Source organism: Miscanthus floridulus, chromosome 9, assembly GCF_019320115.1.
Source record: "Miscanthus floridulus cultivar M001 chromosome 9, ASM1932011v1, whole genome shotgun sequence".
Lineage (NCBI taxonomy): Eukaryota > Viridiplantae > Streptophyta > Magnoliopsida > Poales > Poaceae > Miscanthus > Miscanthus floridulus.
Genome location: NC_089588.1, coordinates 140,725,024 through 140,749,369, shown reverse-complemented (window position 1 = coordinate 140,749,369; position 24,346 = coordinate 140,725,024). Strand labels below are relative to the sequence as shown.

Genomic DNA, 24,346 nt, shown 5'->3' with positions numbered 1-24,346 from the left:
GTTACATTCGATCCAGCAGATCTCAACCTTTACTCCATCGACTCCTTGATTGGCATAATTCTGGAAGCCTGCGAGTTCCCGCGCTCTTCTCCCAAATTTTGGTGTAAACAGGATCTCATAGTTTTTATCTACATTTGTTGTTATGTTGATATGCTTGGTTCTCATATCCATTTTCTCTGTCAATTGAGGACTATGACTTATCATACGCAGGCTGCAGATTTGAAGCCATTCTAAACCAGACAATGCATCGATTGGGTTATGATTGGAAATATACCGATGAATGGCCAATACTCACTACGGAAGGATTTCAAGCAAAGCTGCATGTGATTAAGAGGGGATCTGACCCACCAACTTCTCAACCACCGCTAATCATCGTTAGTAGACTCTGTGCTCATACTTGTGAAGCAAGGGAGAGTGCACTACTTAATGTGTTGCTCTACATCAATGATATTTGTGGGTACCTCATCGATGACCTACACTTCACTGATTTCATAATACGACGTAGTCAAACTTGGTGATCTACTTGTGCTTGCATGAACTTTGGTGTGTACATGAACATCTAGTTTGTAATGACTTTGATTTAAATTATATTATGGTTTGTATGAACTTGATGAATGTGAATGACCTCATTGTAATATACAAGCTCCTATTAATTAGTTTCACTCTTACTTTTTGATGTACAATAGTAGCATATAATACATATACGAATACTATTTGAAATGAAAACAAATTGAATAAAAAAGAAATGTCAAAAGAAAAGAAAAGAAAAAGAAAAAGAAAAAGAGACATTTAGTCCCGGTTGGTTATACCAACTGGGACTGGAGGTGGGCGTCCTCGGGCCTGGGCTGGATACCCCTTTAGTCTCCGTTGGTATTATTAACCGGGATTAAATGTCCCCGTTTACTCCTGGTTAGGCGGCCCGGGACTAAAGGGCGGGCCTTTAGTCCTGGGTTCGCAATCCCTGTTGGAAAACCAAGACAAGAATGGTTTCCTAACTGGGACTGAAACCCAGTTCTGCACTGGTGAGTACGGGCACAGCGACGGCAGCGGGGCGGAAGGGTAAGGTCAAAGCAGCAGCTGTGTCATCCTAGCCGGTAGCCGGGCCTCCTTCCGCCTCATTCGCGGCTCCCTCCGCCCCGTCCACTTGGTCATACAACATGTATGTCTGCTATTATTTGTCAGCAGTTCTGAAAATAACATGGCACTATTGGTTTAACCAAGCAGTAGACATACATGTTCGGAATCTAAAGGAATGACATGTATTTGTAATTTAGGATGATTATGGGCAATGATACAAAGTGGCTTCAAAATAAACTGGACAGTATTCGTTCAAGGCTTCATTCAGAGGTGGTCTGTTAAATTTTAGTTTAAACATCTTCCGGACTCTGTAAATGGTTTTTGAGGTGGCATGCTTCTCTGAATATTCTGTCAAATTCCCAGTGCTTTCAAAATATGATAAAGGCTTAGATTTTGGGTAGTGTTAAATTCCCAGTGCTATTCTTTCTCAGGGAATGTTTGAACTCCCTCATTTTTGCATAATGTTGTATCCTGGTGATAGTGTCAACAAAACTGAATGCTGTTTTTTGATTGACAGTGTGAACTCCCTCGTTCACTATGCATCCAGGTTTCTACGCCAAATTATTATATTGATGGTTTCCAAAAAAATATTGTAATCACTTTGCTCGTATTTATATATGCTTGATATATTTTCTATCTAATAGCAACACAATAGGATACAAAAATTTATTTGTCATTGATCTTAGCTACATACAAAACATTAAACAGCTTATAGACAATGAAATATACCATGGGACGTATGTCATGTCATTTTATTTGTCTGTGTGATAAATTCGAGGTGCTTACAGACGACCCCCGTCTGTGGGTTGTACATACCCTAAGTGCGCTCCAGCGCCGAAGCCCAGGCCTGGGTTCGCCACTGAGCTAACTGTAGATCGTTTTTCTTTGAATGCCTCACTACTTCAAATACAAATTGTAGTATGTGAATTTGAACACAAACTCACACCACACACACAACACACACAAACGCACACACACTGTACGTAAGTTAGATCTAACACCTAAAGACACACACGTGGCTGAGAGGTACTTGAAGATCATCAGACTCCGACACCTTAACCACTGTGGAGTATCCATGCTTGAGGCCGCAAAGAAAACCTAAGAAAACCCCCGGTGCGAACCTGTGTCGAGTGCGACTCAAACTCAGGTGGCAGGCGCTCTACCCACCGCGCTACACGCGCGTTCGCAACTGTAGATCATTTTCAAGATGTTATTCTGCTTTTCGGAGCAAAAGCGGAGTGCCCAACAAACAACCTGAAAATTTGGACCCATCAGTCCGTACGTCACTATTGTACGTACCACCCTTAGTTGAATAATCGCGACTGATGCTGCTCACTGCAAAAAGAGTTTCAGTCTGAAAGAGACAGAGATCATGTCCCAAAATAAATGTACATTTCATTTGTTGAGGAGTCAAATTTTTTAAAGTTTGAGCAGAAATATAGAAACTAATATCAACATTTATATCTTCAAATAAGTTGGGTATGAAAGTATATTCCATGCTCAATCTAATGATAGTTATTATTATAAATCATAAATATTAGTATATTTTTATATATATTTCACTAGTAGAGAACAGACCTTTGATGCTCGGTCAAAATGGGCTCTAGTCCCGGAATTTTTTGCGCCCGGGACTAGAAATACCTTTAGTCCCGGTTGGTGTCTCCAACCGGGACTAAAGGTATACTTTTACTCCCGGTTGGTGGCTCCAACCGGGAGTAAAGGTCTACTCCCGGGCCGTGGCTGCGCCCGGGGTTGGAAAGTTACTTTTAGTCCCGGTTGGAGCCACCAACCGGGACTAAAGGTCCCCCTTTATATCCCGGCCGTCTCCTTCCTCCCCGAGCCCGAGCTCAGCATATTTTGAAGCTCACTGCACTAGTGTTCTTGCTTCCTCCCTCCCTCCATTGTTCCTCCATCCATTATTCGATTCCTCCGTCGATTTCTTCGATTCCTCCGTCGATTCTTCAGTTGTAAAGGTTACCAATCTCATACTCTCATTTTTCACCATTGTCTTATCACATTTTGTTCACTATATATATATATATATATATATATGGTTCTTTATTTTGGTTTTTTTCATTTGTAAGCAATTTGAGCTCAAAATCACTTCAAGCTTGCATATTTACATGAAATAAGGTTAAAGTAGCTAGTTGAACTTGCGGACCGTGTTCATCTCGGCGAGCACGTTCTCTGCCGAGCGGTAACGGACATCAAGGAGGAGCTTTGATTCTACGAGGGAGAGCGGCAACGGTCGTGGAAGACCGTGTTCCCTTCCTCGTAGAATTGGAGCTCTTCCGTGGCCAAGTACGGTGCCGTCCGGTGGAGAAATGCTCGCCGAGATGATCACGTAAGCAAGCTCAACTAGTACGGATGGTTGTTTATTCACATATCCTGATATCGTCGCAGTAGTCTGTCAATCACCGTACCCAAACTTAGTATATATATAAATATAAACTTAGAAAATAGTTAGAAAATTATAGAAAATCCATACTAGTTGAACTTGCGGACCGTGTTCATCTCGGCGAGCACGTTCTCTGCCGAGCGGTAACGGACGTCAAGGAGGAGCTTTGATTCTACGAGGGAGAGCGGCAACGGTCGTGGAAGACCGTGTTCCCTTCCTCGTAGAATTGGAGCTCTTCCGTGGCCAAGTACGGTGCCGTCCGGTGGAGAAATGCTCACCGAGATGATCACGTAAGCAAGGTCAACTAGTACTGATGGTTATTTATTCACATGTCCTGATATCGTCGCAGTAGTCTGTCAATCACCGTACCAAAATGTAGTATATATATAAATATAAACTTAGAAAATAGTTAGAAAATTATAGAAAATCCATACTAGTTGAACTTGCGGACCGTGTTCATCTCGGCGAGCACGTTCTCTGCCGAGCGGTAACGGACGTCAACGAGGAGCTTTGATTCTACGAGGGAGAGCGGCAACGGTCGTGGAAGACCGTGTTCCCTTCCTCGTAGAATTGGAGCTCTTCCGTGGCCAAGTACGGTGCCGTCCGGTGGAGAAATGCTCGCCGAGATGATCACGTAAGCAAGGTCAACTAGTACGGATGGTTATTTATTCACACGTCCCGATATCGTCGCAGTAGTCTGTTATGTGTGTACACTCCCATTCTTCTGTTAATTTGCGGAAATATCATGTGAATTACTTACCTGCCGCAGTAAAAGACGAGAACACAATGACCATTAAAAATATCATTCTTTAGAGATCTAGATAATTTTATAGTTTCTTAATTTTATTTGTTTATAAAAGGAGAAATTTATAGTGTATTAAAAAATGAGTATAGAGAGTAGATGGCAACTGCTTCCGGGTCCTCGGCCTCTCATGGGTTTCCAAAGCGACTTAGGCCGGGCCTCCCTCTCATTCCATGCGGCAAGTGTCGTGATGAGACGAAGATTGTGATGGAGTACCGAGTGAAGAAGGAGGGTCCTAACAAGGATCGTATCTTCTACAAGTGTCCGGATTGCAATGTGAGTTATTTTATCGTATTTAATGATTATGGTTAGTTTATACCTATTTTCATGATGGTTGTGATTAAAGTTCTAATTTTTTGTTTTAATTTGAGTGGGATGGCAGTGGACGATGTTCAGACTTCTACTGGGAGGAAGAGTATGTTGAACTCGTGCAAAAATATCTTGCACAATAGGCAGATACGGCGGCTAATGAGGCAGTGATCCAGCCGAAGAAGCCCAAAGATGTTGCACAATCGAGGGATCTGTCTGTTTTAGTTGAGATTGGTCGTGAAATCCTAGTGCTATTGAAATGTATTTTAGCTTTAGTTCTTTTAGTGGTAGTTGGGATTGTCTACATTGTAGCGATGCTTTCATAAATTTGTATCTTTTGTGGTGGCACGCATGTTGTATAAATAATTAATTATGATCTAGGTTTTAATATGGTATTTATGTCATGTAATGCAGATGAGCCGTCATTGGATGTATAATGCTGATCGCCACTCCCAAGAGTTCATTGACGGCGTGCATTCTTTGGTAAGTGCGGCCGAGGCAAACAAACGCGACGATTTCATGTGCTGCCCATGTGCCATATGTAAGAATACGGTGGAATATCCTTGCTCAAGGACTCTTCATTCACACTTGTTCAAGTCGGGTTTCATGCCAAACTATATTTGTTGGACAAAGCACGGAGAAACCGGTGTTGTAATGGAAGAAGGTGAAGAAGAACAATGGGACGACAATGATATTATTCCCGATGGTGCGTGCTTCAATGATACTGCAATGGGAGAAGCTGAAGAAGAGGTAGCCGCAGAAGATGAGCCGGCTGATGATCTTTCTCAGGTCATTCGTGATGCACAAAGAGAATGTGAAAGTGAAAAGGAGAAGATCAAGTTCGAGCGGATGCTAGAAGATCACAAGAAATTGTTGTACCCAACTTGTGATGCAGGGCAGAAAAAGTTGGGAACCACACTAGAATTGCTGCAATGGAAGGCAAAGAATGGTGTATCTGACAAGGGATTTGGAGAGTTACTAAAAATTCAAAAGAAGATGCTTCCGAAGGACAATGAATTGCCCGCCAGTACCTACGAAGCAAAACAAGTTGTCTGTCCTATGGGGCTAGAAATAGAGAAGATACATGCATGTCCTAATGACTGCATCCTGTACCGTGGCAAAGAGTATGAGAAATTGGATGCATGCTCGATATGCCATGCGTCACGGTATAAGATCAGGCGAGATGACCCTGGTGATGTTGAGGGCGAACGTCCGCGGAAGAAAATCCATGCCAAGGTTATGTGGTATGCTCCTATAATACCACGCTTGAAACGTCTGTTCAGAAACAAAGAACATGCAAAAATGTTGCGATGGCACAAAGAAGACCGTAAGGTAGACAATATGTTGAGACACCCAGCTGATGGGTCCCAGTGGAGAGCAATCGACAAAGAATTCTCGGAGTTTGCAAATGACGCAAGAAACTTAAGGTTTGCTTTAAGTACAGATGGTATCAATCCTTTTGGAGAGCAGAACAGTAGTCATAGCACTTGGCCTATTACTCTAAGTATCTACAACATTCCTCCTTGGTTATGCATGAAGCGGAAGTTCATTATGATGCCTGTGCTCATCCAAGGCCCGAAGCAACCTGGCAATGACATCGATGTGTACCTGAGACCACTTATTGACGAACTTCTCATTTTGTGGAATAAAGAAGGTGTATGTGTGTGGGATGAGTACAAACAGGAACACTTTGATATGCGAGCATTGTTGTTCATAACAATCAATGATTGGCCTGCTCTAAGTAATTGTAACATCCTAAAATTTGCATTCTTTAAAATTAGTAAATACGATCTATTTAAGCAAAGGTGTGTGCATTAAAGATAGGGAAATAATAAATTTTGTGGAATTAAAATTTAAAAATAAGGTTAGAAACTTTTTGATGCATACATGCTGCTGCATAACATTTTGTGAATGTTTGGAATTTCTTAAAGATTTCAAAAAGAATGGAAATTTGAATTTAAAAATGGATTTGGAAAATTGTAGAAAAAGAAAAAAAAAGAATCATTTTTCCTCGCCCTCACTTTTGGCCCTTATGGCCTTTCTTTCCCGCGGCCCGCTCGCTCTTCCCCCTCTCTCCTTCCTGGGCCAGCCCAGCCGCGCGCGCCAGCCGCGCCAGCCTAGCATCCGCGCCAGCCCAGCATCGCGCCAGGCAACCGCCACGCCTCCTTTCCGCGCCCAGCCGCTGACCGCCTGGCCCCGCTGTCAGAGCTGCCCCCTTCCTCCCGCGTCCACACTCGGTCAGCCGCAACCGCCGCCGAACTGCGCCCGCTCCTCGCGCATCGTGGGCGCGTTGCCCGCTCCCCGGCCTCTTTAAAACGAAGCCGAGACACCCCCCCCCCCCCGCGCGCCCCCCTGCTGCCCCCGCTCCCTCCTTCGCGCTCGCTGTGCACGGAAGACGCAACCGCTGCGACGCCGAGGTCTGCCATCCGCCATCCGCATCGTCCGTCGTCCTCGAGCCGCCTTCGTCCCCGTTTTGCACCGCGGTGAGAATCCCTGTGCTCCCCTCCATCCTCCAGTGCCGTTACTTTCTTATTTCGTGGTCGTTTGCGCCTTAGACGAGTGCACCCGTGAGCTCTTGCTCACCGGCCATGGCGACCGCCGCGTCGGCCCTCTTCTCCGACCGCAATATAGGCCTAGCCGAGATCCCCTAATCCTCCGCAACTCCCCGGTGCCTTCAGTTCTCCGAACCGTGGCCCCTAGCCCCTAAACCGCACGCTCCGGCGAGACCTTGCCGCCGGCCATGGCTGCGCCGCCATGGCTGTCACTGTGCCGGCCGCTGGCGCCCCTTTCTCTCTCCCTCCCATCTGTTCCGGGCCATCCGATCTTGATCCAACGGCCGTGATCAGCCGATACCCCTTCGCGTGGCTATTTTGTAAAAGAGACCCTGGACTTTTCTAAGTCCTAACCCGCAGTCCAAGGCGTAGTTTCCCGAATGCGCAATCTCGTTTGGAAAACGTAAACTCCACGGCTTAAGTCAAAAATACGTTTTCAGTATTTACAGAAATGCCATTTTAACTGTTTCGATTATAAAATTGTCGTTTTAGCTCCGAATTGATCCATTCAAATCGCGTTAGCTTCGTAATTTCATAAGCTACATGTTGGAGCTACTGTTAGTCAAGTTTGGAACTTTTTAATTTCATGATTAGATTTAATTAAATATATGGCTATAGGAAAACCTGTTTAAATTATAACTTTCGCATTTTAGCTCCGTTTTTCGTGAACTTCGCGTTGACGTGATCGTAGCGAGACGTAGATTAGTTTTACAAACATTTTATCTTGATTTCAATACTGTTGGTGTACTGTTCTAATGATAGGAATGTTTGCTTTGCATGAATGCTTTTGGAATGTTGTATGTTGCTGTGTTGATCGCGTTCAGACGGTGAGGAAAACGTGGGAGACCAAGAACTCTTCGACGACCAGTAGGACCAGCACGAGTTTGTGAACCAAGGCAAGTATAGCATGGGACCTACCTTGATGCCTATTCACCATTTATTAATTATTCATTTGCATGTGTCTAATTTTGATACCCGTAAGGACATCCTAGTGATTGATTATCCTGTTCCTTGTCTCCTATGGGTTAATTGCATATGGGTAGATTGCTAGTGCTCTAACTGAACATGATCTATTTGATGGTGAATGGTTCTATGGAACTAAAGGTAAAACATGCTTTATAACAACTGATCCATAGGGCGATGGTGCAAATGACTTTTGATCATATTGCTCTCGGCCCTCCATAAGGACTTATCTGTCGGCAAAAGCTGGGACTGACAGTGCAACCGTGAGGGTCATATGGCTCTGACTTTAGCTCAGTAATAGGACCTTTTCTAGCTTGTTAGAGGTTACCTTTATGGCACAAAAGGGGCTTGCCACGTTGGATATAGGACTGCCTCTGTTCCTATGTGTATAGCCGCGATGGATATGTGCCATAGGAAAGGGGGGTTCCTACATCTGCCTGCCAAGGAAACCTAGCGGCCCTAACTTGTTAGAGAAACCTATGAAATGGCTTCATAGTGTACCCTGCCCGCTCACCTTGGCAGTGATATGGGAGTAATTAACCCGGGCATATGGGAATCACGACTCGCGGTGAATGTGCACCACCTCTGCAGAGGGTAACAAACTGTTATAACAGCCATGCTCATGGTCACGAGCGGCCTGGAAAACTCACAGAATAGATGGCTACTTATAATGTTGTTTATACGAGATGATTATGATGATGTCACATGACTCAACTGGATCAGATATATGATCACGTGGGTTTAAATGGGAGCTTAAGCATAACTTGATGATAGTTGAGGATAAAATCTTGACTTACTAAAAGTGCTAACTGCAGTAAACCAGTGTCAACCTTTTTGAGCTTCATAACCCCATGTTATCTTGTTGAGTACGGGACATACTTACGCTTGTTTACTTTCTTTACTTGGATAAAAATCCCAGATGGGTAACAGATGACAACGGATATAAGGAGTTTCCTGAGGATTATTAGGCTTGTGGTCAACCAGTCGACCGTCCCTGTGATGGAGTTCCACGAGAGAGTTATCTTTTTATCTTCCGCTGTGTTATGTAAGACAATGTGATGCTATTATTCGTTATGTAAGATACACCGTGATGATGCTTTTTATAATTTGTCAACTTATGTGTGTGACTGATCCCTGGGCACACATGAGTTTAGTGCATTCAATTTTATCCTTAAAATTGGGTGTGACAGTAATCTTTCAGGACAGTCAAATAAGGGATATAATGCATGCACACACTGCTTCGGTGATATTAGAGGCGTATTCTTGAAAAAATGTCGAAAGGTCGTGTACCTTGGCCATCGTCGATTTCTTCCTGCAAATCACCCCGTAAGAAAGAAAGGCAAGCATTTTAAAGGGAAGGCAGACCACCTGACCAAGCCTCGCAACCGAACCGGTGAGGATGTACTCGATATGGTCAATGATGTGAAAGTCGTCTTTGGAAAAGGACATGGAAGCCAACCTATTCCGAACGACGCTAACGGTCACGCACCCATGTGGAAGAAGAAGTCCATATTTTGGGACCTACTCTATTGGCAAGTCCTAGAGGTCCGTAGCTCGATCGACGTGATGCACCTGATGAAGAATCTTTGTGTGAACCTGCTAGGCTTTATGGGTGTGTATGGAAAGCCTAAGGATACATTTGAAGCACGACAGGACCTGCGTTGTTTGAGAGAAAGAGACAACCTGCATCTAGAGAAGACAGATGATGGATGCCATTACTTATGTCCTGCTAGCTACACCCTAAGCATAGAGGAGAATGAAATCATGTTTGAATGCTTAAACAACATCAAGGTACCATCTAGATTCTCCTCGAATATAAAGGGTATTATAAATGTTGCAGAGAAGAAATTCTGTAACTTAAAGTCCCATGACTGTCACGTTCTCATGACGCAATTACTTCCAGTTGCATTAAGAGGAATTCTACCTCCAAATGTACGTCTAGCCACCGTGAAGCTATGTGCATTCCTCAATGCAATTTCTCAGAAGGCAATTGATCCAACTGATTTAGCTAAACTACAGAATGATGTGGTTCAATGTCTCGTCAGCTTTGAGTTGGTGTTCCCTCCTTCCTTCTTTGATATTATGACACACCTCCTAGTTCACCTAGTCAAGGAGATTTTCACTCTCGGTCCTATGTTCCTACACAACATGTTCCCCTTAGAGAGATTCATGGGAGTCCTAAAGAAATATGTTCACAATCGTGCTCGCCCAGAAGGAAGCATCGCCAAGGGCTATGGAACAGAAGAGGTCATTGAGTTCTGTGTTGACTTTATTCCCGACCTTGACTCGATTGGTGTTCCTAAATCCAGACATGAAGGGAGACTAAGCGGAAAGGGGACACTAGGGAGGAAAACATATATTGGTACGGATGATGATTATTTCAATAAAGCGCACTACACAGTTCTACAGAACTCTCTTTGGTAGATCCGTATATTGAGACACACAAGGATCTCTTACGATCCGAGTTTCCAGGGAAGACTGAAGCTTGGATTACGCGTAAGCACATGGAAACTTTCAGCGGTTGGTTGCGAAAAAAATGTCAAGGTGATGAGAGCATCCATGAGCAACTGTATTTATTGGCTATGCAACCATCATGGCATATCGTCACATACAAAGGGTATGAGATAAATGGGAACATATTCTACACAGTAGCCCAAGATAAAAGGAGTACCAACCAAAACAGTGGTGTCCGCATAGATGCCACAGACCCGAATGGGAATAAGCAGACATATTATGGACGCATAGATGAAATATGGGAACTAGAATATGCACCTACTTTGAAGATCCCATTGTTCAAGTGCCAATGGGTCAAGGTGACCGGAGGCGGGGTAACAGTAGACAATGAGTATGGAATGACAACAGTAGACCTTAGTAATATTGGGTACAAAGACGAACCATTCGTCCTTGCCAAGGATGTGAATCAGGTGTTCTATGTCAATGATATGTCTACCAAACCAAAAGGAGGAAAAAACGATAATGACTCAACCAAAGAGACAAAGCACCACATAGTTCTTTCAGGGAAAAGAGTCATCGTGGGAATTGAGGACAAGTCGGACATGTCAGAAGATTATGAAAAGGATGACCGAATTCCGCCATTCAAAGTGAACAAAGACCCTAGCATCTTGGTAAATGATGAGGACACTCCATGGTTAAGACGCGATCATAACCAAGAGACATACGTAAAGAAGAAATTCACTGCTGTGCCCACTTGATGATATAGTGATTTAATGTAGTGTGTGTTTGAGATATTATGTAATAATTGTGAATTCAGATGTTTATTATGTAATGTTTCAAATTAAATCAATGTTTGATTTGATGGGATTTCTCTCTCAAAAAGGTAAATTAGGATATTGAGTGATGAAAAATTAAAATATTAACGTTAAAATGATGTGAAAACAAATTTCCTGTCCAAAACCAATAGTTTTAATAATTTTAATTAAACACTACATTTTTGCATTAACGAAATAATAAATATTAGTTACATTATCTTTTATAATTGTAACAAAAAATAAAAAAGTTAGGTTATAGATTTTTCCTATGTGCAATAAAGAAAAAGAAAATTTATATTTTTAACAAAATAATTTTATGCCTTTTATTTAATTTACTATGTATTTAACAAAAACTATTGCATTTCTATTGTATTTAACAAGACTATTGCTTAAAACAGGCGGGAAACGAAACTGTAGGCCACCTTTACTCCCGGGTGGGAAGCCCACCCGAGAGTAAAGGTGGGCTGCAGTTTCGTGGCCCGCCAAAAAAAACCCTTTACTCCCGGTGCGTGTTACCAACCGGGAGTAAAGGTATACTTTTACTCCCGGTTGGTAATACGCACCGGGAGTAAAGGGACCTTTACTCCCGGTTGGTAATACGCACCGGGAGTAAACGACCTTTACTCCCGGCTGGTGGCTAGCACCGGGAGTAAATCTCCCAGGTATATAACCGCCAGTGCCAGGCGCAGATCGATCCCCTCCTCTTCTTCCTCGTCGAACACCGCCGCCCTTTCTCTTCTTCCTCGTGCCGCCGCCGATTCGTCTTCCCCTGCGCATCAGCCCGCCCCGTGACACCGGAGCCCACGCCTCGCCTCGTGCGGCCCTCCACCGCCGACGACCTCACGCCGACGACCTCGTGCGGCCCAGCCTCCACCGCGCGTGCCCATGGCCCTCCACCGCGCCCGCCCGAGGTGAGAGTTCTCTGGTGAAACGGCGTCAGTGAGGGCCCATGCATATGGTTGGGGTCTTTTGCTGCTTGTCGTCCATAGCGGAGCAGCCATCAGCTGCTCGTCTTGGGGGCATGCCATGCATGGTTGTCAGTTTCAACAATGGTGTCTTAATTGGGTGCAACGTCATGCCATGGCTGCGGCGAATCATTTCCTTGAAGCACGCCACGTGCAAGTCAACAGCCTTGCCGAGGTGGATGCCGAGGTCTTGTTCGAAGCAGTGGTAGACGTAGCTAGCTGAAACTTGCAACATCACGACATCACGCACCGACGACACCGCCCCGGCCCGCCTCACGTCGTCGTCGTCAGCACACCGGCCACCGCGCCGACATGTATATATACGTCATTTGTATTCATATGCATGTATATATATGTCGCGGAGCACCGCCGCCCTCGTTCGCCTATGTGTTTCTATGTATACGGCGGAGCACCGCCACCCTCGTTCACCCATGTGTATAAACATATATACAGCGGAGTTGAGCACCGCCACTCTCGTCACACCGCCCTCTCTCGCAGCCTAGTCGATCAACATTCGTATTACGTGTCGGCATAAAATATATTGTAGTTAATAAAGTGACTATGTTTAGTTTAAGATATATGATGAATGACTACATGGTTCACATGGTACATAGGATATATAACAACATCATGCACTGACACCGCCCCGGCCTGCCTCACATCGTCGTCGTCAGCACACCGGCCACCACGCCGACACGGTTATATACGTCATTTGCATTCATATGCATGTATATATACGTCGCGGAGCACCGCCGCCCTCATTCGCCCATGCGTTTCTATGTATACGGCGGAGCACCGCCACCCTTGTTCACCCATGTGTACAAACATATATACGGCGGAGTGGAGCACCGCCACTCTTGTCACACCGCCCTCTCTCGCGGCCTAGTCGATCAACATTCGTATTATCATTATCGTTAACGCTAAACAATCACACCAGGGTGAATTGCGTCGGTGACTAGGGCGAGCCGCGTTGTTGATGTCACCGACGTGGTTCGCCCTAGTCACCGACGCAGTTCGCCCTAGTGTGGCGAATTGCATCCGTGACCGAGGGGCAAGATTTAATAATGCATATTGTTCGTAGATTTTACGCATGTAAGCAAAGATTTGACGTACTATATATTGGTTTTGTTTTTTGAAGCTAGATGGCCGACCCGAGAAACATGGATGAGGAGGAGTTGATGATGAATTTGATCAACACTGGCACTCAAGTTGCCGGCGATGATGGTGCTAAAAATAACGTGCAAGAGGATGCAGATGACGGGAGTCAGTACTTAGCTCTTGAACAAAATGAGCAACAACATATTGGCCAAGTATATATTTTTTATTATTAGCAATATAATTATCATATGTCTTATGTGTGCTCATGACATTAAAAATAATGTTTATGTTTTGTAGCCCTCTGGATCGACATCAACAACTACAACGAAGAGTAAAAATGTTCGAGGTCCCAAAAAGCCATTGGAGGGCCGCTTCATCATCTCGGAGTTCAATGTGGATACAGGCGAACCGGGGGGCCAAATAAAACGAAATTCGTGCACCACTGTGGTTACCTTGTACGAGACCGGCTCCCGACTAGTACCCGCGAATGGAAGAAGAAGACCAATGCTCCTCATATCAGTTTTGTCTCCGATCGTGACAAGACATTAATTTGGAAAGATGTCTTGGTACATTTCACGCTCCAAATAGATGGTTATGATGATATTATAGATGGTGATGAATTGAAGGAGCGAGTTAGGGATTGGGCAATGAAGAAGATGGCCACCCAGTTTTAGACTTGGAAGAAACACCTATACACGACGTATGTCAAGAAGAACATAGCAACAGATTTTACTGTCCCAGGCCCGATCTCAAAGCAGAGGCCCTATTGGGATGAGTTTGTACAGTACAAGACATCGAAAGAGGGTGCGAGTCGGGTGATAAAGAACCAACGTAATACCCAACAGAAGACATACCACCATAACTTAGGATCAGGTGGCTACCCGACTGCCATTAAGAAGTGCAACAAAATGGAAGCAGACCTTCTTGCCAAGGGTATCACACCCGAATCACTCGAGTGGGGAGAGCGTGCAAAGAATTAGTTTTTCGCTCATGGGGGAACACTGGACCAGGAGACAGGGAAGTGCGTTTATGGCACAAGACTGCAAGAAGCAGCAGAAAGATTGGTTTTGTTGACAGAGCTCAGAAAGGAAGGCTGCAATGAAATTGGTTTTGTTGATCCCCATATAATATTTAAAGACCCAATTACTCCAAAGACTAATTGGAAGTCTGAGTCAGAGAGTAACCTCATGAACTTCTTAGTGAACCAACGCCACAAGAAGGATATACTCTTTCCCTATAACTTCAAGTGAGTGTTAATAATATCGGTCATCCTTAATGGCTCATATGTTGATTCTAGTTAATTAATGAGTGTTATGCGTTATATCCTATAAACACATGCAGGAATCACTGGATATTGATGGACATCGATCTGGTGAAAAGTCACTTAATAATCTATGACTCGATGAGAAAACCACAACAAGACTACCAAGATATGATAGATACAGAGGTAATTTCAGGATCTCTAGCAACTATATATACACACAAACATGATGATTAACTATATCTGATGACGTGATAAATTTTTTATTGGGCAGTGTTTGGAAAACCTTTATTGAGAAGCAACACATGGAAAAATGCAAAGCGCCACTGAATGTAATCCCTTTGAAAGTAAGTCCCCTGAATCGCATCATCTTTATTAATTAAACATATAGCTTTCACCGGATCACCAGATTGGATGACAAATCTTTTTCTCGTAAAGTGGTGTCTGAGGCAGGAACAAGGGAACAACTACTGTGGTTACTATGTTTGCAAGTTTATCAAGGTGATCTCCCAAAGAACTCCTACAGAGAGACTCAAAGTACGTTAAAAATACACTATATATTCATTTAATTATTATTATTGATTGTGTTACTATGTCTTTATATAAATATATGTACATATATTAATTTATTTTTCTTTAATTCAAACCTGTAGACTCGATGGTTGGAGGAAAAGGTCATACGGCAAGACCAAATCAAAGCAATTCAAGAGTCTATAGCCGGATTTTTTAATGAGCAGGTCATCGATTCCAAGGGCGAGTTCTACTTCGACCCAACACTGCCATGCAAGCCAAGCTAGAGGATGAGAGAAAACTTGTTATATCACAACAACTGTAATGCAATCTTTTTGTAATATATGCACATGAAATAATATAATGTAAAATACACATATGTATGCATGCATGTAAATATATATATGATGCATGCATGCATATATATATATATATATATATATATATATATATATATATATATATATATATATATATATATATATATATATATATATATATATATATATATATATATATATATATATATATATATATATATATATATATATATATATATATATATATATATATATATATATATATATATATATTCTATGCTTGAATTGTGTGATTTAATACGTTAATTGTGCTTGAACCGAAACATACTATACGCGCGTATAAATGTATAATTAGCAGCGTACAATACGACTTCGAAAACAAAAAAATGAAAAGAAAAGAAAAAAGAAAAAAACCTTTAGTCCCGGTTCGTATTACCAACCGGGACTAAAGGTGCCGGCCATCGTGGCATGTCAGGAGGCACCTTTAGTCCCGGTTGGTGTTATCCACCGGGACTAAAGGTCCTCCTTTAGTCCCGGTTCCTGACCCGGGACTAAAGGACCCCCCTTTAGTCCCGGATGCTTGCTCCCGGGTGGGGAACCGGGACTAGAGGGGGTTCTCCACCGGGAGTAAAGCTCGGTTCTCTACCAGTGTTTGGTCAAACTTTAAACAATCTAACTCGTTGGCAAGCGAGATGTGCATTTAGTTTCGGACCAAAGGAGTAGCTATCGCGAGCTCTTTTGAAAATCATGACTTGGCCTTAACTCACCCAATATAATCCAGATTGTACTATGCAGACTCTTAGATTTTTACTCTTTTTTGGCCTAGAGAAGTCGTTTCAGTTTTACCTCAACTCTAGCATCATATCACTTCGTTCTTTACATATCACTGAACCATTTCCAACATAATTAGTAGCCTTAACCAACAACGGGGTGTGTGTGTGTATATATATATATATATCCCTATGTACAGGGAGAGCATATTCAGTAGCTAGCTATAAAATAAGTTAGTCTGTAGTCACCTCCATTTGTGATAATTTTATATACTAACACTACTACAGAAATCATTTTTGCTGGCACGTTGTTTTTTTTTCACAGGCGGTTCACAATTTCATGACGCCAGTACAAAAAATAGGGTGGGCCCAGCAAGAGAACCGCCTGTGTAAAACAATTTACACAGGCGGCTCTCCTATCTCTACCGCCTGTGTAAATACCATTTACACAGGCGGCTGACATTATAAACCGCCTGTGTAAATACAGGTATTTACACAGGCGGTAGAGATAGGAGAGCCGTCTGTGTAAATTGTTTTACACAGGCGGTCCTCCTTACCAACCGCCTGTGTTAATGCTGTGTTAATGCTGCTATAAATTCCCTTCGTTCACCTACAGACAAGAACAGTTACTCGCGTGCTGTGTGCACAGTGGCGGACAGAGAAGTGGCGATTCCAAGGGGGAGGTTTTGAACTTCATTTCTTTGGTGAGAAACTTCCAAAAGGTTAGTTAGTGTCGTTGCCGCCATTTTTTTTAGTGATTCTTTGGTTCAATTCTTCTATTGGAGGTGCTCTAAATCTAGGGTTAGGGTTAGGGTTCATAGCTAGGGCAAGAGAGAGAGTTTTAGCTATTTTTTTTTGTAAATTCATAGTAAATTGTATCTTGCTCGGATTATAGAAAATAAATACTTTTTAGAATTCTTGTGAGTAGATCTATGTAATAGAATAATGATTAACACTTTATAAAGTCTTGTCAATTGTTATACTTATTTCCTGTAATTATAAACTGTGAATTAATTTAGTTTTTTAATCTACGTACTTAGGGTTTATGAATTAATTTAGTAGTTAATGTTTTGTTAATTAGGGTTAGTTATTATTGTCTATACTTAGGGTTTGTTAAATTGGGTTAGTTATTATTTCATGTACCTTAGGTTTTTCAATAATTTTTGTTAGTAATTGATGGTTTATTATTTAGGGTTAGATATTTCATGTACTTAGGGTTAGTTAATTAATTTAGTTAGTAATTAATGGTTTATTAATTAGGGTTAGTTAGTATTTCATGTACTTAGGGTTTGTTAATTAGGGTTTGTTATTTTTGCTTATACTTAGGGTTTGTTAATCAAGATGCCATCTCCGTTTAATTAATTCTTATAATTATAAAAATGAGTTTAAATAATTATTTAAATTTTTTATTTTGTAAATTCTGTAAGAGGTAGGTTTTCATATCTATTTAATTGATGGAGGATAGAATCTTAGTTATGAGGGGTTATTTTCGTTTTGTTTTTAGAGTGACATACAATATTTTCCTAACTAATTACAGATAAATATGGAGAGGTCATTATGGATGTACAACTTATCAAGATTAGACCCATCTTATGTAGTGGAGGTCCAAAAATTTATTGATGCCGTGAAGATACATGCTCAGAGAACAAAGGCGAAGCACATATGTTGTCCATGCGCAGACTGTAAAAATATTGTGGTATTTGACAATGTGGAAGCAATCACTTCTCATCTGGTTTGCAGAGGATTTGTGGAGGACTACTTGATTTGGACAAAACATGGTGAGGGTAGTTCTACACCTTATATGCGGACAACTGACAACACTGCAAGTAACATCAATGTGGAGGGTCCAATGCCATATCTCAATGAATGTGATGCTATGCCAGATATCAATGAAACCCATCATGCTATGCCAGATGTCAATCAAACTCATAATTCTACGTCCGATGTTAATGAAACTCAGCATGTTAACACTGATGCCATTGAAGATGTAGATTTCTTAGAGGCAATAATGAACCGTTGTGCGGATCCATCAATATTCTTCATGAAGCGAATGGAAGCCTTGAAGAAGGCAGCAGAAGAGCCTTTGTACGACGAGTCGAAAGGTTGTACCAAAGAGTGGTCGACACTACGGGCTGTTCTTCAGTTTTTGACGATTAAGGCTAGATATGGTTGGTCCGATGCTAGTTTCAATGATTTATTGCGTGTACTTGGAGACCTTCTTCCTAAGGAGAACAAAGTGCCTGCTAACACGTACTATGCAAAGAAGCTAGTCAGTCCACTTACGATGGGTGTTGAGAAGATCCACGCATGTAGAAATCATTGTATTCTATATCGGGGTGATCAGTATAAAGACTTAGACAGTTGTCCAAACTGTGGTGCTAGTAGGTACAAGACGAATAAAGATTATCGAGAGGAAGAGAACGCAGCCTCTGTTTCTTCAGGGAGGAAGCGAAAGAAGACGCAAACAAAGACTCAACAAGACAAACGTTCAAAGCCCACTAGCAATATCAAAGTGGACTATTATGCATTGAGAAGAATTCCTACATTGGTGATATGGTATCTCCCTGTGGTTGGTCATTTGAGGTGTTTGTTTGCAAACCCTGATGATGCGGAACTTATGACCTGGCATGCTTCTGATGAAAGGAAAGATGATGGAAAGTTACGACATCCAGCCGATGCAAAGCAATGGCAAGAATTCGATAAGAAATATCCAGACTTTGCCGAGGATCCACGAAATGTAAGGTTTGCTCTGAGTACTGATGGAATGAATCCATTTGCCGAGAGGAGCAGCACGCACAGCACATGGCCAGTGATCATGACAATATACAACCTTCCTTCATGGTTGTGTCAAAAAAGAAAATATCTTTTGCTAACCATTCTTATTTCTGGACCTACACAACCTGGAGTTGATATGGATGTATTTCTAGAGCCCTTAATGCAAGAGATGCAAATACTATGGGAAGTGGGTGTGAAAATGATCGATGCGTTCCGCAAAGAGACATTCACACTGAGAGCAATTATTATTGTCACAATTAATGATTATCCTGCTCTCTTCTCATTATTAGGCAAGTTCAAGGGAAAGGTTGGTTGTGTAGAGTGCATAGATGGAACATGGCACGTATCTCTTCCTCCATCTAACAAGATAGTGTACATGAGGCATAGGAGGTGGCTACCGGCAGGCCATAAGTACCGCTTACAAAAGATGAATAAGTACTTTGACAATATGGATGAATCAAAATCTACTGCTCCATCAGGTTATAGTAAAGGGCACAGAGTGTATAAGATAGTTGAGAATGTCAAGTTTGTGTTTGGAAAAAAGACCAAAGATGGGAAACCAAGAAAGGTTGTGAAGGCAAATGAGGGGGACACATTCAAGAAGAAGTCTATTTTCTTTAAGTACTTATCGTACTGGAAAGACTTAGACGTATGACATGCGATCGATGGTATGCATGTTCAGAAGAATGTGTTTGACAGCGTAGTTGGAACTTTGCTAGACATAAAGAGCAAGACAAAGGAAGGTCTCAATTCATGTTTGGACATGCAACATTTAAAGATCAGAAAAGAACTTCACCCTGTACTCCTAGAGAATGGGAAGTACCATCTACCGGCAGCAAGCTATAACCTGAACAGAGAGGAGAAACATGCAATGTGTGTGTGGTTGAAGAATTTAAAAGTTCCATCTGGTTTCTGCTCCAACATAAGGAGTCTTGTTTCGATGAAAGACCTTACACTCACCAACTACAACTCACATGATTGTCATGTAATGCTGACCACTTTTCTTCCTATTGCCATCAGGGCTATAAATCTAGTGTTCTTAAAGATGGCAATCACATGGTTGTGCTACTTCTTCAATAAGATATCTGAGAAGGTAATTATCCGTGATGAGTTAGAGTCCCTACAGAAATTTGCTGCAGAGACATTGAGCCAGTTGGAGATGTGCTTTCCCCCATCGTTCTTTGATATCATGGTACACCTTATTGTTCATTTGGTGCCTCAAATTGAGGCATTGGGCCCCATGTATTTCCATGAAATGTGGACGTATGAGCGTTTCATGTCAATATTGAATGGCTATATGTCAAATCGTGCTCATCCAGAGGGTTCCATGATAGAGGCATACACTACAGAAGAGGCCATTGAGTCTGGAGGACCATTATGTAATAATCTCCTAAAAGACCAGGTATCAATTGGTTTGCCTCCGTTGCGACATGAGGGAAGGCTTGGTGGACGAGGGAGGATGGGACGGAAATCATTCATCCCGCCAGATTACAACATAGTCCTAGAGGTACATTACAGCATACTACAACAACTCATAATAATGGACCCATTCACCAAGCAACACATGAAAGAGCTTCGTGAGGAGAATCCAGGATGCACAAATGATTGGGTACACAAGGAACACAAGCGTCGGTTCACCGCAAGGAACACAAGCGTCGGTTCACCGCATGGCTAAAGAATTTGGACATGACAGATGAATCAGAAACCATCAAGATTTTAGCATCTGGACCATCAAGCCAGGTCATATCATGGCAGAGCTATGACATTAGTGGCTTCACATTTTCCACCAGTTTTAGGGACACCAAGCGCATGGCACAGAATAGTGGCGTTCGATGTGAGGCTGTAGATGATACAACTGGTGAAGAAACTACATACTTTGGATTCATTGATGACATATGGGAGGTTGAATATGGTCCACGCCTGCAGATTCCAGTGTTCCGATGTCGATGGGTTCAAGATAAACATGTCACTGTGGATAACTATGGCCAAAGAGTTCTTGATCTAAGTAAAGTAGGTTACAAAGATGATTCGTGGATCCTTGCTAACCGTGCTGCACAGGTGTTCTATGTGGAACAAATTCTATCTACGAATGAAAAGAAAAGTACCCAAAAGCCAAAGCACGTAGCAATCCCTAGAAAGCAACAAATTGTAGGAGTTGATGGTGTAATGGATTTAGAGGATGTTAACCAGTTCAGCGACATGTCTCTTTTTACAAACTTTGAAGAAAAGATAAAAAATGTGGAGAAAAGTATCCCGCAAACCTCTTTGCCCTGGGTGCGCCATGATGGACAAGGAAGGACTGTAGCACGCTAGATTGTTTATCATGTAACTAATGTATCACTTATCATTTGTACCTAATGCTACTCTTTCTTATTAAGCAAGATGTTTACATTTCCCCTTGTTGTATACCTTTGGACTATGATATTATTTTCTAACTTAATTAAACAAATCTTAATTAAAACCTCTTTCCCCTTCTTGTATACCTTTGGATTCTATATTATTTACTAACCCTAGGTACATGAAATATTAACTAACCCTAATTAACAAACCTTTAATTAAAAACTATATTAATTCACGAACCCTAGGTACATGAAATAATAACTAACCCTATTAAACAAGCCTTTAATTACTAACTAAATTAATCCACTAAGTACATGAAATAATAAATAACCCTAATTAACAAACCATTATTTACTAACTAAATTAATCCACAAACCCTAATTAAGTACATGAAATAATAACTAACCCTAATTAACATACCATTAATTACTAACTAAACTAATTCACAAACCCTAAATAAAGGGAATAAATAACCTTTAATTACTAACTAAATTAACTAACAAACCTATTATTAATAAACACTAACTAAATTAACTAACTAAATTAACTAATTACTAACTAACTAAATTACTAACTAACTAAATTAGTACAGACGGACCCAGCAGGCAACGCTGGCCCAGCAGGCCCAGCAGGCAAGGCAGGCCCAGCAGGCAACGCTGGCCCTAAATAAAGGGAATAAATAACCTGAATTCCTGTGGAAAATGAAAAAAACATTAGTACAGACGGCTGTTGATGAGGGCCGCCTGTACTAATGTATTAGTACAGGCGGCCCTCATTAACAGCCGCCTGTACTAATATATTAGTACAGGCGGCGGTCAATGACGCCCGCCTGTGAAAAGATTTTTACAGGCGGTGGTCAATATGGCCCGCCTGTACTAATGTGCTCCAATATAAGTTCCCGCGCGTGGCCCGCGAAAATTTCTAAGTCCCGGAGGCGCGAGTTCAGAAATTGGACGCCGTCAGGCTGCCGAAATCCGCCGCCGCTCCTCCACCGCTCGCCAGACCGCCACCGTCGTGAGCTGCCACCGCCACGCCACCGAGGGACCTCCACTCCGCCAGCACGCCTCCACGCCACCGCCGAGGGACCTCCGCTCCGTCGCAGCGAGCCGCCGCCGCCAGCAGCTGCCGCGCCGCACTAGGAATCCGCCTACGCGCCGCCGCCGCGACCTCGCCGGAACGCCGAGAGGTAGGCCGTGCACACCTGCCACCGCCGAGCTCCGCTCCGAGGCGGCTCCGATCGGTGCGGCGGCGGCTGCCAAGTGCGCCGCCGCGCGCGCGCCCCTCCGAGCGCCGGCGGCGTTGCCTGCTGGGCCTGTCAGGCCCTTGCTGGGCCTGTTGGGCCTGGCAGGCCGCCTTGCCTTTTTTTTAATTAATTAGTAATGTTTTATTAGTGTTTGTTAGGTAATTTTGTTAGTAATTAGCTAATTTAGTTAGTACTTTAGTTAGTTAGTAATTTAGTTAGTTAGTAATTAGTTAATTTAGTTAGTTAATTTAGTCATCCCCAATACATGATATGTCATTCTCGCTGGATGAGCTCGAGGGGCCAGCCAAGAACATGCCTGAGCAGCAGACTCCGCCAGCCAAGAAGGACACAACACCAGAGAAGGAGGTAGAGCAAACTCCCCCGCCACCACCAAAGCAGAATGAAGATGAGCAAACTCCCCCGCCACCACCAAAGCATAAGGAAGCAGAGCAAACTCCCCCACAAGCACCGGCCTCCAAGAAGGCAAAGAAATTTCCAATTCCAAAATTGGTTTCTCCCTATGAGCCAAAAAAGGGGAAAGCAGCAGGCACAGTTCTATTTCTGAAAGGGCTTAGAAAGCAGCGGACGGCACGAGTCGTTGAGCTCGAACCGTCACAGAATAAGGAAGCCGCCGGCCAAGCAACTGAAGTCGTGCCACCAACAAAGGAAGCCCCAAGTGGCGATGTACATGTCGAACCACCATCAAATACACCATTGACCCTTAAGGATATAAGAAAGCCAACGGTTGATGATTATGTCAATGTCCCCAGTAACTATGTGCCCGGAAGGCCTATGCTGCAATGGACGGTGCTTGAAAAGGGTCCATGGACGATAAAAAGGTTTCATGACTGGTACATGAGAGCAGTGAATGCTGGCCTGCATGCAGTTAGTGTTGACATACCAGCAGACGTGTTTGCTACTGGCAAGGATAAAAGCGGGGCATTTGTTACCTTCGAGGACATGCACCTGTTGTTGAACTATAGGAAACTTGACGTCCAACTCATTACAATCTGGTGCCTGTAAGTATCACTCATGCACACACATTGTTATTATTAAATTTGGAATGTGATAAACTCTAATATGTGGATGTTCTATGTAGTTTGCAAGACCACGAGCAGAGATCGTTAACTACAGGATCGATGGTCGGTTACCTGAGTCCAATCAGGTTACAAGAAAATATGCACAAATTTGTACTTACAAATGAAGATAGAGCAAAGATAGAGAAGGACAAAACACCAGAACAAGTTGCAGAAGCTGTAAAGGAATTGCAACGAAAATACGAGGACAAATATGCCCTCTATCTCGGTAGAGCAATGCTGAGATATAAGTACAGGGATTTTATATTGGCACCCTACAACTTTGGATAAGCGTGACCTCGTATACGTACTTCAAATTATCGTGTTAACCCTAAGTACATGTGTCGCTCACTCGTTTATTCATGCAGTGACCATTGGATTGTTTTTTATATTTATCCATTCAAAGGGAAGGTGCTTGTCCTAGACTCCTTACATTATCCTCCTCAGTCGTATCAAACATTCCTGATTCATTTAGAAAGGTGAGCCAACATGCAACCACATCCGTACTTATATGAATTAGAGTTTCTAAATAACTATAGTGTTTTATATTCGATATCTACAGGGCATGGCGGTTTTATAAGAAGCAAAAAGGACCGGTCGACGCCGCCCGCTCAGATC

General features: G+C 42.6%; 1 protein-coding gene across 1 annotated transcript; it reads left to right on the top strand.

Annotated features, from left to right (window-relative positions):
* The first annotated feature begins 18,095 nt into the window (after nucleotides 1-18,095).
* On the top strand, nucleotides 18,096-19,724 carry LOC136481116 (uncharacterized). Its single transcript, XM_066478481.1, has one exon. It carries the CDS (start codon nucleotides 18,096-18,098, stop codon nucleotides 19,722-19,724), a length of 1,629 nt encoding a protein of 542 aa, XP_066334578.1.
* Nucleotides 19,725-24,346: the final 4,622 nt, after the last annotated feature.

Bases quoted from the DNA above. Each gene is read 5' to 3' on its own strand.
- LOC136481116 (XM_066478481.1), top strand. From the start codon at position 18,096: ATGCGGACAACTGACAACACTGCAAGTAACATCAATGTGGAGGGTCCA.